The 16,366-nt window shown below is 46.9% G+C and overlaps 1 protein-coding gene across 2 annotated transcripts; it reads right to left on the bottom strand.

Moving 5' to 3' along the window:
- Positions 1-6,311: 6,311 nt before the first annotated feature.
- Positions 6,312-16,132, bottom strand: raver1 (ribonucleoprotein, PTB-binding 1). Of its 2 annotated transcripts, none has more exons than XM_048992132.1 (14): positions 14,940-16,132; positions 13,309-13,375; positions 12,178-12,647; positions 10,497-10,688; positions 10,298-10,406; positions 9,184-9,284; positions 8,086-8,167; positions 7,782-7,999; positions 7,588-7,669; positions 7,355-7,494; positions 7,208-7,273; positions 7,014-7,130; positions 6,872-6,934; positions 6,312-6,780 (listed from the first exon to the last, which is right to left on the bottom strand). In XM_048992132.1, the coding sequence occupies exons 1-14, from the start codon at positions 15,351-15,353 to the stop codon at positions 6,634-6,636; spliced, it is 2,268 nt and encodes a 755-aa protein (XP_048848089.1). In that variant the 5' UTR covers positions 15,354-16,132; the 3' UTR covers positions 6,312-6,633. The 2 variants fall into 2 exon arrangements, with proteins under 2 accessions (XP_048848089.1, XP_048848090.1); XM_048992133.1 differs by having other exon boundaries at positions 7,797-7,999.
- Positions 16,133-16,366: the final 234 nt, after the last annotated feature.

Raw genomic sequence — 16,366 nt, 5'->3', positions numbered from 1 at the left:
ACACACACAATGTTAGCGCGCCTCCTCTCCGCCTTCTCCTATATCTCCCATCTAGATGGAATACGATATGTGATTTTGTACAACGTTTTCTGGTTTTATCCTGCACTCTAATTCTAAGAGCACAGCACGTTTTTTTATCATCTCCGGGTCTGGGGGCTTTTTAAACAAACGGCCGTTAAATTGTCAAATTTAATGAAGCGTGACCGCCCGTCAAATTTTTGTCGCTTGGTTTTACTGGGTGATAAGAGCGGTTAAAAGTAATGCGGGAATTAGGCTGCGTATTTCGCTTTTATATGAGTATCTCTTTCCAGTCTTTCCATTTGTTTCCAGCTTTTTTTTGTCGCAATGTATCTCTACATATATTCCTCCCACTGCTGTGAGTTGTCATTTTGGCTTTCATACGTCGAAACGCTTTTTTTTCTCTCTCCAAAGCCTGCTATTATAAGGGCGAATATTCGCAAAACATTTTATCCGCTTAGGTTATAAATACGTTCGTTACGCGTAAAGCATTAATTCGACGGCGATGTAGGGTACGTACGGTGCCCATCAATACATTTCGCCCACGCTTTTTTCCCTTTTCCCTCTAGGACAGAAGCGTTTCTATTTCGATTGAGTGGACATTCATTTCTGCACCCCGCCATCCAGATAGCCGAGCTGACATGCTCTCCATGTGCGCGAATCAGTCCTGATTTATTTATTTTAAAAAAATGTTTTTATTTTGTTAATATGTTTTTTAACACAATTTATTGTGCTTTATCCTGAATTGTTCCCTAGGTGACGCGTACACGTATTAGGGGCCTCTCAATATCATGTTCAACAAAACCGTAACTTAGCGCAGCTTCCTGCAAATTAAACTTCATTTGCTCGGCTGGCACGCTGGGGCACTGGTGGAAAGCGCGACGACTAGGGGAAAGTAACAAAGGGACTTAAAATACCCCCTTTCACCGCAATCGTCTATTTTCCGCGGCGGTAATGAGAGCACCTAACATTATCTTTCTGCTGACGGAGTGACTTGGTGCAGGACCTGCCTCGCCAGCTAGCCAGCAGCCTTGCTTATTTGCACCTTTTGCAGACACTCAATCCAAGTTAATTGATTCCGTCAGATCATCCAGAGCATTTACGGCTTAAGGACAGTGTCTTCCAGTAGTTTTATAGTCTCATTTTGCTTAATACACAGACAGACATGAGGAATAATTGTAATAAACCCAAGTATCCCTTATTTAGTCATTCATTCTGAATGAAGGGACTGGAATTGTGATCTGCAAACCAGTAGGACATAATGTATGTTCTGGGGCATGGACACCCTGACACATTCATGGGGCCCAGCACCTTATAGGGGCCCCAAAATCTACTGCCGTGGCCCCTGCTCACTCAGCAAATTTTATCCACTGGGACCCGTATTTCTTCAGATTGAAAGTTTTAAGTGTCAACCCAAGGGGGGAGCCCAAGGTGACATTTTGTCAGGTGGTCTAGAAATTCTATATATGGCCCTGTGCCTGTGAAAGAAGAAAGTATTATTGGGACATGGGGGCAAGCAATAAAATACTAACAAAAAAATCAGCCAAAGTATAATTTAATTGTTTTACACCGGCAAATGCTTAAGTAGCCTGAAACCGATTAATCAGAGTAAAAGCATGTAACGTGGATGGCAGCCAGCTCACTCTCTCTCTATTGACTTAAGGTGTATTTTCACCGCAGCTGGCTTTCAGTACTTTATACAAGTCATACATACACACATTAATTATTCCATAAATACGAGCCCGTCCAAAACACTGCGATTTATTAGCGTGTGGATCGGCTCTTGGGTTTCGCCTCGGCACGAGGCTTTCCCCTTCAATTTGCATGACTCCGACACCCCGGGTGTGTTCCCAGCAAAGCCCTGTCCCTACCCCGAACTTTACAGTTATCGCCAGTACTCCAAGGCTGTAGGTGTTCATCTTGATGGTCGTTTGATAAGACGACGGAGACAGCAAGGATGTGGAGTCGAAGACCAGGAACAATTTATATATTTTACTAAAGTGAAAACCCAACTCTGAGATGAGCACATGGAGATGAGGAAGGACTGGTACCGCCTACAGCCGGCGGGGCCTCACAGCCACAAGTCTCCTTCACGTTCCCAAAACAAAAGCTCATTAATTGGCTTAATAAGGAGTTCCACCAGGTTTTTTTCCTTGTACCAGATGACTTGCCCCTGTCAGAAGGAAGTTGTATCATCACTTTTTACAAAGACATGACTGAACTGTATATTAACTGTACGCCAGTGTTTTTCTGACCTGTGTCAGTACGTGTTAGATTACCTCCAGGTGATTGACAGCATATAAAGATTGCGTTTCCATTAAATAGCAGCGACAAAGAAATTGGAAATTACTATGTGGCCCACAAGCATGGGACCAAAAAAACAAAAAACAAAAACATTCTAGTATAGAACATCTCATGAAGGTTTGACAAAAAGGCACCTTTAAGTACTAAGGCCTAAAAAAAAAAAAAAAAGCTTGTGCGTTGGATAGGAAAGTTATTCTTATGGAACGGACAGATCATGTATTCAGCGGTATGGCAGGAATTCAGCTACACCCATCCCAAATCTCTCCTGCACTGATCCCTTCTGTTATGGTAGAAGCAGGAAATATTACAGTAAGGTGTCTGCATTGACAGTCATTTTTTGGTAAGAAAGCATATCCTGATTTTAACCTGCCTCGTTCAGCCCTCTAACAGCCCAGATTTTGATACGCGCTGCGCCCAGGTGCACAAGCCCTGTATTTCAAATCTACAACCCCACAGAAAAGAGTTCCATATACGGTACACAAGTTTGCCTGCTAGGTCATCTAGACGTGCTTCAGTCGAGATGCGATCGTTGATGTTCGGTCGTGCGGAGTCGGCTGAGAGCCACTGACGTAATGGAACAGTCTTGTTTATCCTCAGAAATATCTATAAACATTCTTAATGGATTCTTAACTAGCTCCGGAGGTATCTTCTTATTCCCATTCCACCAGTACAAAGAAATGGGATGATGCAGTTGAAGACAGGATCACATTTCAGCCCCATAACAGCCTCCTACCAGGAAGTCCCCACTGGACTGGATGCACTGGGAGATGTTGAATATTAAATGGATTCTACTTGCCCTTTACTTCCTGGATTTATACAACAGGCGATGACATCTCCACAAGCACATTTCTCAAAGTGGATAATTTCACAACCTTTCGGCCACTGGGGAGTTTCCCCCTCACTTGTCAAGAGGAACCTTTAGAATACCACCACCCCCCCCTCAATTCTGCTTGCAGTGGGGGAGGGCTTTAAGTCATAAGATAAGCATACATTCAAAGGCATTTAGAAATCATCCATTTGTGGTTCTGTGAGCCCGAGATAAAATACGGTGGTATAATTTTCCAAGAGCAATGCTGTGTATTAGGGGGCAGACGGCAGCCCGCATGTCTCAGACGTGGCGACAACCGAGAGTAATAATACATAACGCGAGGTCCAGCAAAGTGTGGCTCCATCATAAAGGTGGCTGAGCGAGCTATTGATCACCGAGGCAGCTGTATTACATCAAGCTGGCTACTGTTCCCCTGCCCAGTGCATCGAATACCTAGAGACATGGAACACCTGCCATTATCCTGGCTGCCCAGGCACATCAAACACAAGCACTGTAGCATTTCCCTTTGACAAAATTAGCCTAAGAAATGCCTATGCACAACCCACATGTATATATTATGGTTAGTGTCAAAATGATTGACTTGTAAGTATTTACAACTCAAAACCTTACAGATGTCAGTGTAGCTGCAATGTAAGACACTAAATAAAGAAATCAAAGCAAGGAGCCAGACAGTCGGAGTCGGGGAGGTAATTCACTTTGGGGAATATCCGTTGGTGATTTCTCGCCATTCAGTTAACGTTATAGGGCTTAATTGATTTAGGAGGATTCCAGTTGCTTACTGGCCGAGCTGGGGCCTCTGGTTTTGCCAAGGTGGAAAGAGCCCCCCCCAACCAAACCATACCGATTGCCTTCTTCATGCCTTTGGTAACAGAGTTAGGACTCAACCAAGAGCTCTGGTAGAATAAAGCCCAATGGGGTAGGGGGGCTGGACAAGGAGTGCAGAAAACCCCCCCTAAATCACATTTGTGTGTGGAGTGCAGGCAGTTATTGATCACGGCTAATCCACTCAATTACGCCTAAAGTGTCACCCAGCTGCCAGCCCATGGACGGCCTCAGCTCTTAGAACATATTTCATTGAACACCCACCATTACTTCCAGACATCCAAGTTCTAAATGAAATGACAGACCACCAATTACCGGTTAACAAGCAATTACACTGCTCCAGCAGCAGGCAAGCCCAACTGGTGAACACTCCTCAGCTAGTACCTACCAGTGTCACCCCCCCAAACGTTTCCTTGCTGCTTGTCATAGCCCAAGAACTTGATTTTTTTTATTATTATTATTTTTATTTTTTTTTTTTAATTGGGCTACCAAAAACCAAGGCACATCACCGCACCAGCAGTCAGCACCGTGACTTGGTTACAGCCCCAAGTCCTACATCAAGCCACTAACCAGAAACCAAGAGTGCTGAAGCCAAATCCCCCCCCCCCACCAATCACACAATTTGACTGAAAAAGAAAATTGTATATCAGGGCTACACAGACATACCATGCATTCAGACCATTCCAGACAGCGACAGCTCAGCACCTGGGGGGGGATTTCATGTGGCTCTGCAAGTAGAGATCTTCTACAAGGGCTACACTTGGTATGAAGAGCTGAGTGCAAAACCTAACAATGGTCAGCTAGAAAGGAGAGAAGCACAGAGGAGGCGTGTACCACTACTGACTAGAGAATGGAACCAGTAAGCCCTTTCTAGTGCTTTCCCAAGGACAAAGATGACTCAGTACGGAAGGTTAAATAACATTTACTTATTCAAAATCGCCACAAAAAACAGGCCAATTCAGCAGACGGCTACAGGGTTGAGAGAGAACGTTACAGACCAAAGAGGCTCTCGGTTGCTTTAACAGGACAAACAGTCACATGCACACAGAGCAGATGCAGCATTGATTAATGAAGGCTTCGACCCTGGAAAGGAGAACTACTGCAACATATGTACACAGCAAACAGTAAAATTAAAAAGGCAGCAAAGTCAATCATGATACACTATGGGTCGGAAGTTCTGCTACGGCAGGAGTGTTTAAAGGGGAGATCCTACACATCACTACCAGGACACAGAAGCAAAAAAGGTCACACAAATCAAAATTACTATCCAATAGCAAAACAGCCATGACCAAAACTTAGGCTCCACTTTCCAACCTCCTGCTCCCCATTGGCTGCTTCTCTCGTCAATCCCAGCAGGGGCAGAAACAGACCTATTACACAAATAGGTGGGGTAATTCCATTCAGAGGGACACAGATTAGTCGCTGGCCAATTAGCCACAGATTTACATGCAACACTGCTGGCAGGGGGGCCCTTAGCATCTAGATAACTTCCTTAAAGCAATTAGCCACTTGCACAAAAACTCAGCACTCAGCCAACCAACCCTGACACATGGAGTTACAAATGGGCATGAACTGGAACTAGGTAAAATCAGTACATTAAAGCAGTAACTGATTGCCTTTGTGTTCAGATGAGCTCTGCTACTTTGACACCAAGAAAAAAAAAAAAAAAAAAAAAAAAAAAACCACGCAGGCTCAGCCTCACTGCCACTACAACTCAACCCAGAGCTCAAAATTGAGGGGAACTGCTCCCTCTACTGGCAGGCAGGGGAGAAACAAGTCAGGCAAGAATGAGCAGTAAAATTTTGTCACCTCTGGAGGACCCAGCATCTTCCTTTGGGACTATTTAGGAGGAAAGGAAGCAAAGAGGAACTGACCCTACCATGAGTTTGTAGTCCTCTGCACTGGTGCATCAATGGGGGTGAAACAATCATATATGCAATTTGGAGTCCAGAAAAGCAAAAACACAGAACTGACCAACTCTAGATGAAGTGAGAACAAGAAACTTCATTAATTGTGATGTGATATTTGCCCCTTCACTGTGGGAGGGGTCACAGATTAAGGTACTGAAGTGAATGGGAAGTAAAAGGCATGGAATATTATACACCAACATGGAAACCGCGAATCACGTGAAATAGTGAGAGGGGAACAACGATGGCAACAGAAACCGGAGCTTGAATTTTGCCCTGACAGCAGAGACCAGGAACAGGGGCCTGAACCCATCCAAGTAAAACCCTCAGTGACACACACAACACAGGAGGGCAAAAATTAAAAAGCAACCAACAGGCATACTAATCAAGAGAAAAACAATAAAAGCACAGGGTTTGACTAGTTTAAAAAAAAAAAAAAATTGGCAAAGAATAGCAGGAAAACAATTTCATTTCAGTACAAAGAAAAAACCCAGGCTTTAAAGACAGTCAAAGTAAAATTAACTTAAAAACTTAATTAAAATGAAAAATTATATACATTCACAAAATAAAAAGATACATCCACAGTGAAATGAATCCCTTCCATTGGCTGGCACATGTCAGCTCAGGGCTACGAGAACAGCAGCAGCAGCAGCAGCAGGCGGGATGCCAATGGGCCGAGGACTACAGCACCCCCTGGAGGTCACTGGTAGAGTGCTGACCAGTAGTCAGCATAACTTAATACCCAGGGCACCTTCAGAAGATGCGCTTGCGTTTCAGGTAGGAGTCGGCATAGTGACCCCCCAGGCCTTGTGAGTGCTGGCCAACATAGCCGCCCTCTGGGCTGGGCTCCGGCGATGGTATGAGCCGTGAGAACAAGCGTTTATGGGCCCCGACTGGGGTCTGCAGGAAGGAGAAAGATGAATGCTGAGGCAGGCAGGCAGAGGATACACACCAGGTACACTACCCATAAAAGAACAGCAGGGGGCGTTACCTTCAGCACATTCTCTGATTGGTACAAACTGGTTGGCTGGGCCAGGGGGGGCATGCCCACAGCCTGAGGGAGAAAATGATGGCTATTAGCGACAGCTGGAAGTATGAAGTATATACATAAACAGTCAAGGCTGGAGACCTACCTTGTTAAGTTGGGCTGTGCGAGGGGCTGGTGCAGATGAACTGAAATATGTGGAATAAGGGGGGCTGGGTGGGTAGGTGTACAGGGGGTGGTCGCTGTGGCCAGGATGCTGCGGGAACTGCAGAGATGCACAGGGGTGATGGAAGGGCATGGAGCCAGTAGTACCTGGCAGTAATAGGCTGAAGACGTGCCTACCTGTCCAAATCCAGGAAGGGCGTTGGGGTCCATACTCATAGGCTCATATGGGTACAGCAGGGGGTCCTGGAAAACACAAGGACTTACAGTGACCCAGACAGTTATTAGGGGAAGTGGGGGGGGGGTACACAGGAATGTCTGATCTACCTGATGGACCGCTGTGTACTCAGAGTGCTGGGAATATATGTCCTGATAGCGGGCACCAAAACCCGAACTTGGGCCACCACGCATCTGTGACAGGTTCCCTGCCTTCTTCTTGTAGGGGTGAGGTCTGCTACTTGCTCCTCCTATGATTGGGGGGGGGGGGGGGTGACCATGTTACCATCCGAGTTTCTGTGACAGACAGAACCGGGGAAGGTGAGAAGAGTGTGGGGACTCACCTGAAGGGAACAGGCTCTGCATGTTGAGGAAGGGGTTCTGGGCAAGGGGAACCTCTTTGGGCGGCTCACCCAGGAGGGACGCCTGGGGGGGCGGGAGGTACGAAATGAGTGAAACTGGACTTGGGGGAAACCAGCCAGCCAATCAGGCATGCACCTGGCTCCAGATCAGTACTCAGGCCTCCAGTTAGCGTCACCTTGCAGTCACTAACCCCGGATGTAGTCCCCTCTCCCCCCAGTAGGCTTCCCAGTAGAGGAGAGGTGAGGCCCTGCAGGGCAGGAGAAGATGTGGGAGGGAGACCACAGGGCACAGCTGGAGACTCCAGATCCCTCAGGAGGGGTCGGCTAGGGGCTGGGGGCTTGATGGGCCCCGGTGGGTCGGAAGGAAGGCAGATAGGTGGCAGCATGGCACCCCCTGGGGGCAAGACAGCCACATGGCAATTTGCCCACAGCATTCAGAAAGCAGCACTCCACTGGGAAACAGTTACTCTCACCACTCACCTGTAGGCAGGTCACCCAGCAAACTCATCGCGGGCTGAAGAGACTGCACCCCTACCAGAGGACCGTCTCCCAGCATTCCCGTCTGCAGAAACACATGAACCCATCAGCCAAGTTCAAGGATGTACTCGGCACAGTTCTCGCGCGCACGCACGCACACACACACTTCTGCATTTCCTTCCCCTATTAAACAAGGGAGGCTTCGTGCTCCAGCCTGAAATGTTGCCTTGAGAAGTCTGTAGCCCACGAACCTTGAAGTTCTGGTCACCCTGCAGCATAAAGGCAAATGTAACAGCTTCAGGACCGGGGCTGTGTGGGTGTCACTCGGTGGGGGGGGGGGGGGGGCTCTGAGCGCAAGGTTCTGTAAAGATGCGGCTCCGGCCGCCCACACAGCCTCCTGACACATCACACACTGCGCCGTCTGACGTCACTCCAGCAGTCAAGGTCCAGGGCTCAACTTCCAGCTAAACCACACAGGAAGCTCATCATTGTCCACATAGACAGAGCTTCCTGTGGTCTGTCTTTTGGGGGAAAACGGACAACCACCAGCCAGCTTCACACAAAGAGCAAGGACTGACCGGATTGAGAGCGTGAAACCAAGCCCATCCCACTTACAGCACTACTGATGAGCAGCCTTTAAGCAGACTTGCCCCCGCATTGCATGATGGGACTGTTTCAACATGAAGGCCTGCCAGCTTTCCCTTATCAGCCAAATGCATGGAAGTTTGGTGTAAACATTTCAGTACTGCATCACTTCAGGCAAAAAAACCTCTTCTGCATAATGGCAGCGGTTTGAATCCCATTAACCTTTAATGAACGGCTGCTGGCGGGACAGGCTCCAGTGCCGCCCCCCGACATCACGCATCACGTGACTCGGCAAACGTACTCAGCACTACAGACACACTGCGCTCACGCCAAAGCCACTCACGAGGGCCAGCACCTGCTTCTCACTACCGGGCAGGAGACGTGCCCACAGCAGAGGGTTCCCAAGCAGCTGTTGCTGATGGGAAGGGAGATAAAGGAGAGGTGGTGAGGAGAGAGAGAGAGAGAGAGAGAGAGAGAGGCAAAGGGGCGGAGCGGAGGGAGGAGCTGCCACCATACCTGCTGGATCTGGGCCTGGTTCTGCAGCAGCATTTGCAGCAAAGCTGCTGACAGGGCAGGATTGGCCAGCAGAGGCACCGCAGGGGCTGGGCCAAGGAATCCTGCAAGCATAAACCTTACATGATTCACTCCAGTTACCTCCCCGCAGCCCCGCCCTTTTCCAGCACACTCTAGGCACTTTCACACCACCAGAACCCTTTTCCTGGAACCAGAGACTTCTTAACACAGCAGGAACCCAGCCCGATTTCAGTCCCTTGGTGGCAGTTCTGGAACCCAATTTAAGTCCCTAATCCATACTAGGTACTTTGTTCAAACATTACTAGGGAGGCGCTTAGTGACAACTTGCTGATTGGTTGACCACAAGCACCGGCGGCAACATGGAAGTTACGTGGAAGTGCAAATAGAAAAAAAGTGCAGCGGAGCAAAAACTGAGCAGACGGAATTACTTTTATGCCCAAATTACATTTAATGCATCAATTAATACATTTTCTACTTGCATCTCCATATTTTGGGAATGGATAATTTGATTACTAACCAATTTACATTAGCGTAATATCACAAGACCCAGCAGCGAAACAATCCTGCTAATCAGTGCTGGCAAACGTTATTGTTTTTTTATTGTGGAAAATGAAAGCTTGATCTGCTGGCCGGATTTAATAAGAATCATGAACACATCACAGGTCGTGCAAGTAAAACTGGGCCACGTCCCATTTCGATCGTGATCGATCTTCTCCCCTCAAATAAGTCATCTTCCATTGTTTTGGCGTGGTAGTGCAGTTTCATATGAAATCATGTGCGAAGTTTAACCTATGAACGTGTCTCCCATGTTTACTTAGCATAAAGGTCCCAGTTCCTCTTGTGTGTTGTGAAAGCGACACTGGTAGTTCCTGGGCACTTCCACAAGTTCCAGACCAAGAGAGCCCAGGCTTAGGTTCTGGAACTTCAACATGAAAGTGCCTACTGCACCAGCGTAAGCGTTGTGTCTGAGGTTCCGGGAGAAGAAGCATGTCACTCTCTTTCACACAGGATGTCACACCCCTTGCCATGCAGCAGAGTTTGACAGATCTGCGAGTTCAGGAGGCGGCCTGCTTCCAAGTGTCACTGCGGTTCCTACCCTGGCTTAGTGGTGCCAGCAGCATCTTCAAGGCAGCAGGATTGTTTAGGCCAGTCAGGATCTGCATGGCTGTGGGTTCTGGAAGGAGACCCTTCCCTCTGTTCAGAGCCTGACAAAGAAGCAGAGTGACCATCAGTAAATGGGAAACCAGTGGAAAATACTCGGAGAGTATTCAGGAAATACTCGGAGAGTACTCAACCATTGTCTGGGCGGCAATGAGTGCAGCCAGCATGCTCCGGCCAGGTGGTCCCGGCGCACAGAAAGACACGCGGATGTGGGTCCCGCCCAGAGCTCGGCCGTCTGCCACCCTCTGCACTTCCTCTGCCATCTCTGGGGTAGCGAACTCCAGCACCGCGAAGCGACGGAAACTTCCATCCTGCCCCTGGGCCAGCTGGGAGAAAAAAAAAAAAAAAGCACGTTAGCAACTGATTAACCACCCTTATAAAAAACGCATTTGCAAGCAAGTCCCCAGGACTTACTAATGTGCCACAAAAACAATCCCGAGGGAGGTGAAGGATCTTATCCGGCTCATAATCAGATGCATCCTTCCTGTTCATAAGATGTACTGAAGACGACTAAGAAAAACACCAGTGACATGCTGCCAAATGAATGTTCCAGAACATACAGCTGATCATCACTGACCTGAGCCAAGAATAATCCTTATTCAGGGCGATGATAATCCTGACTACATTTCATCCTACTGAAACTAAAGCGCAAGAATGTAAACAAAGGACGCTTCATAATATCCGAGACATAACCTCACATTTTGCAGCAGTTTCTGGTTAAAAAAAAAATAAATAAAAAGTTACAGGCCAGACCAAGTGCGTAGCCAAACACGAGCCTGTGCGGGAAAGTCTTTCAGGAAAAGCACACATGCGAGTGACTGTGCGGAAAAACAGTGTCAGACAAAGGGGCTCCATTCTCCTGTTCCAGAAAGACCTGCAGGCAGCTGAACATCTCATTGCAATAGAATGCCAGAGACCAGCAAAAGGCAGATCCGGTGACATCAGGACTTCCACCATCACAGCCCTGCAACTACCTCCCTGCATATCACCAGTACAACCTTGAGCCAAACTGACCGACGCAAAACCTGCAAAAAAAATTAAATAATACAAAAAAGTGCCTTTAAGGCCTTTGACTCTTCCACAAAGTCGAAACTTTGCTACACAGGACAGCAGGGCTGCAGTAACGGAGTATGACACCTACAGCAAGCGTGGTCATTCCTGCTCACGCTCAGCTCAAAGCCAGAGCAAAACACCAGCTGACATGTCAAAATGTTACCTTAACTGCTGCCATCTACTCAGCTATAACACCAGGGGACATCATCCAAAGTCTCTCCCCCTGCATTTGCAACATATGATATAGGATTTCCCATCCACTTTCTTAGAAAACTAACGGCAGAGTAACTGCCTGCATCAGTGGTCAAGGAAATACTGGAGAAAGACTGCCATTTTTAACCAGCATTCCCCTGGCTTTGCCACAATAAATTAGCATCAAAAACTGCCCAACGGAAGGTAGCCATGCTATTCTTACAGTTGCATCCTCATGCAGAAACTGCTGCAGCCAGATGACCAGGTTTATGGCTGACAGATACAATTAGTGCAGCAAGAGCAGCAAAATATGGTAATTTGGTTCTTAGGCAGCAGCTGTGCCTAAAATGAGGACAGATGCGCCAGGAAGAAGTTCATTTGATGGAAAAGGTCGTATAAATCCAAGAAAAACATGGATCCTGAGCATTTACTCCCAACAGAAACGTGCTCTCATACAACAGTAGCGTAGCCTAATTAAGTTCAATGTGAATGAAATTCAAGAGCAAAGCGACACAATGAAAAGTGCCAACACAAGGTCGAGGTTTCATCCACATCATGAGGGCGACCTACCTCGCAGAAGACGGGCATGTGCGTGTCGGCCAGGGCCTGGCGGAGGTCCTGGGCATGCAATAAGCTGTGGGGCAGCCGGTCCACGCAGAGGCAGCGGGAATGCAGCAGCGGGTACGTGAGCGTGCCCGCCTCACTCCAGTGCACGTAGAGCGTGCGCGAGCCCAGCTGCTTGCCCAGCAGCTCTGACTTGGCACGGGCTGCAGAGTCCTTCTTCATGTACTCCACAAAGCCGTAGCCCTTGGAGTGGCCCGTGCGTGTGCCGTGTACCAGGAAGCAACGCTCCAGGTTGCCGAAAGGCCGCACTAGCTCCTCGAACTGCAGCTGGGTGAGCGAGCGTGGCAGGTTGGCCACGCACAATAAGGTGTCGGTGGGCTGCAGCTGCACAGAGATCTCCCGCTCACGTAGAGTCTGCTGGTGGAATTCCTTGATGGATGACTGTGCCTGTTCACCATTCAGCAGTGTGACGAAGGCTTCGGGAGGGGGAGGAGCCAAGGAAGTACATCAGTCACACCACCAGCGAGGTGGCCGGCCGATTTACCTCGACCTCCAGTTTCACAGCTGGACATTACAGATGTTACCAGACTCTGCATTCTAACTGCCATAATGGACATTACATTCTTTTGTATTTCCAACATGACTGGCAGGCAGTGGCTTATTCTCCAGCATTATTAGCTCAACAGGATAAGCTATACTATCCGCACCTCACAAATGACCACAAGGCACTCCTGAAAAAGTCTGTTAGATTGCAGTAGTTCTGATTTACCTATGTTTCAACCACATGCAAGTTTTAATGCCCAACTTCTGCTGGTTTACTTCAAACCATCACATCAATTGTTATTTGTACATTGTTATACATCTCATACATACAGGATGCAGCTGAAATAATGATTCCAATGCACTTGCTGCACATGGTCAAGGAAGTATTGTGAATCAAAACACTCCCCAACTGATTGACTCTTATGGGGGTGAGGGGGCACTCCAATGACCTATTATGGGCCTTGAACCCACAGCCAATGAAGCTCTATTCATCACTATCTAGTTAAGAGCAAACATTCCCACTTGTGGGGAGTGTAGAGCAGACACCATGACTGGCCAATTAAACTCACAGCCAGCCCCTCCCCGAGCACTCACCTGTCCCCTTATACTTGTCCACAAAGCAGTACTTAAGGTCATAGCCACTCAAAAGCTCATGCACCTCCTGTGAACGGAAGAAAAATATGAATACAACACGTCGCCATTGTTTGCATGTCACGTGACTTCAATCCTGCCTGTTTCACATTGTTACAGCCAGAAAAGCTTCACAGTTGACCACCTGTACAACTGCTGACTTCCTACATTTCCAGAACGCTCAGCTTTATGGTTACCACAGGTAACAAAACACGCTGTTCTTAGCACATCCCAAAACAAGAATCATAACCCAAAATGGCCCTTAACCACTCAACTATTCATTAATATCAATTACCTAAAAAGGAGGACATTTACATATCACAAAAGTTTGTCAATGTTTGAAAATTTTACAGGCAAATTAACAGGAAATGTGTCAGATCTTTGTGGTTAGGTACAAGAAGATGGTGTCCATATGTCAGAGTGATGTGGGATAAAACAATATATTGGAAAATAATCAGATTTGGAGTCCAAAACTTAATTTAGGGCCCCTGCAACAGATGAGTGTTCTCTGCAGCACAAGCAGTAAAATATGACACTTCTGCAACTTTCTTGCAGCATGTTTTTGCAGGGCATGGCAGAGGCCACCGGACCTGGCCGGTCCGTGCCACACAAGACCGCACTTCCTCCCGGGTCAGGCGCGATTCCGACATGCGTCACTACCTCCCTCCAGCACAGCCTGCAAGCCAGGCCAAATGGACCCCCTCCCCCACCACAACTGTTACAGCGTATCACTGCATTTTTCACAGCGATACAGCCAACAGTAACTGAGCCAAATCAACGAAGTCAAATACTTAACACCACTCTAGTCATTAATACCCTTCCCCGGCCACACACTTTTCAACTTTGTGTGGTGTCGTTTTAGAGCTTGGTGAAGGATTCACATTATAGCATTGATCGTCACCCTGAAAAGTTCATTCCTTTCTGCCAACTCGATCAATTCGTTCAGGGAGCAGTACGAAGCACGGCGTCAACCCCCTTTCATAGACAATACTGGCAATGAATAGAAAAGTTGCTCCAGCCCACTGCCTGTACAAGACATTAAACAGACAGTCCCATAATGAATTTCAAACTGCAATCCCACTTTTAAATGTAAAAAATAAACGATGCAAACGATTAAACTGCACGGTAGAAGTCACTACTTAACACCCACATAAATCAGCAGTTTCCCGGCTCTACGCAAATGACCAATATTTGGCCATGGGCTGCAGACACCCAGCTCAAGATTCACCTCAATTCTTCATTACCTCCAACCCGAAACAGGATTTCTCAGTTAGATGGGTCAACTTAAGCTACAAATTATGGACTGTCCGATAGACAAACTTCTGACTTCTAGGTTAACCCAACCCAGCTGAGAAATATCATCCGTCGTGGAACACCCCCTAGATCAGTGCCGGAAAAAACAGCAACACCACCTGTTACTCCAGCTTGTCTCCACTTGTTACACCTTAACATGCACCGCCATCATTAGTTTCATACAAGTTAAAACCCACTTTTAAGCGTTGACAAAAAAAGACTAAACAGGCAGAGCACTGTGTATAACACTATGAAAAAGTTTGAGGACCAACACAGGCACACCTCAGTCAAAAAAAACTTGCCTGGTTGGTAATATCAGCAGGGAGATTTTTAATTATGATTTTCCGCCGGTTATAAAACTCCCGGCGAGTCTTTTCCAAGCGGCTCTCAATCTCCTCCGGGCTCAACGCCGGCAGCTCCTCTTCGACCCTCCGGGGACACTCCCCGGCCACGGACGCATCTTCGTGACCACACTTTCTTTCCGGCTCTCTAACTTCATCAGAAGTCCAGTCCTCTCGTCCAGCGCCAGCGTCATAACCATAGGGCGGACGGGTGCTGAAATTTGTCACGGCATTGGGGTTCTGTTCCCGAACTGCCGAACCAACGGATACGGCGGCCGCCATCATCAAACTGAGGAAAGTTTCAATCGGAGAAAAAGGACTAAAAGGCTTTAGCAGTTTAAACAATACGCACGTGGGAGAACCGCGGCCGCTCATTGGCTAGGAGAGAATGTGCCGTTTTTAAGCGCAAGGTGGATGGGGCGGAGCGATCGTACCACGTGTCGCATTTGAACTGAAACTGCTGTAAACAACCAGGGAGATTTCTCGCACGCGACGGAGTGAACTTCGCAGGGCAGTGGTAATGCATGACTGAACGGACTCTGGTGGGGTTTTAGCTTTTTTTTTTTATTATTGAATTGTTGCTGACATATTCACATGGCACCGGAACGAGGAACACTGAGCCGTATGATCTGAAAGCGTCCGGCGGAAGGGGGGAGGGTTCAGTAGCTATACTTCGCTCACGTGACCAAGATGCTTTAAGCGCTTTTAAATCATGGCATGGGTAGAGTACGTTTACAGACAGTCGGTCTCCGTCCCACAAGATATCAGCATGCATATCACTTGATGACCACTCATTAATAGAAGCGCAAATAGCAAATCCAGGCTTCACGTCAACGTTCTAGTGGTCTCCCACATATTCCATCATTCTGTACTCTGACAGGATACTTGTCGCAATATTTAAACATTTAAAATTTCACACTTACAAAAATATATACAAGTAAAATACTTGTTTTCTCTGTAAAAACAACTGAAACATGTTTTGCGAAAGTAATGTTGGTATGGTTTTAAATGAATTTCCATATTATGGGTAGTCGATACCGTAATTAGTGTAATATGCAACACGTGGTATTTACCAGAATCGCAGGCCCTACCTAAGACCAATATATCCGATAAGCTGTAAAAAAAAAAAAATCATATATATATATATATATATATATATATATATATATATATATATATATATATATATATATATATATATATATATATATATATATATATATATAAATAAAAACAAACAACGTATACACATACCGTCATTATACGCATGAATGAAGGTTTTGGCATAAAAATATTAGAAGGAAAGCAGCAAATAGTGAAAAAACTTACGCGACACTTCGGTGATAACAATCGTTAATGCTAACACAGAGGCACGCGAGAGGGGAAAA

This window comes from Brienomyrus brachyistius, chromosome 22 (genome assembly GCF_023856365.1).
Source record: "Brienomyrus brachyistius isolate T26 chromosome 22, BBRACH_0.4, whole genome shotgun sequence".
NCBI classification, from domain to species: domain Eukaryota; kingdom Metazoa; phylum Chordata; class Actinopteri; order Osteoglossiformes; family Mormyridae; genus Brienomyrus; species Brienomyrus brachyistius.
This window is presented reverse-complemented; position numbering and strand designations above follow the sequence as displayed.

What these genes read in the sequence shown, in the direction of transcription:
- raver1 (XM_048992132.1), bottom strand. Translation starts at nt 15,353, where the DNA reads ATGAGCGGCCGCGGTTCTCCCACGTGCGTATTGTTTAAACTGCTAAAG. An exon ending in TCATTGCCGCCCAGACAATG is followed by an intron (nt 10,407 to 10,496) that starts GTTGAGTACTCT and finishes CTTCTTTGTCAG; the next exon opens with GCTCTGAACAGAGGGAAGGG. An exon ending in GCAGAGCCTGTTCCCTTCAG is followed by an intron (nt 7,495 to 7,587) that starts GTGAGTCCCCAC and finishes CCCCAATCATAG; the next exon opens with GAGGAGCAAGTAGCAGACCT.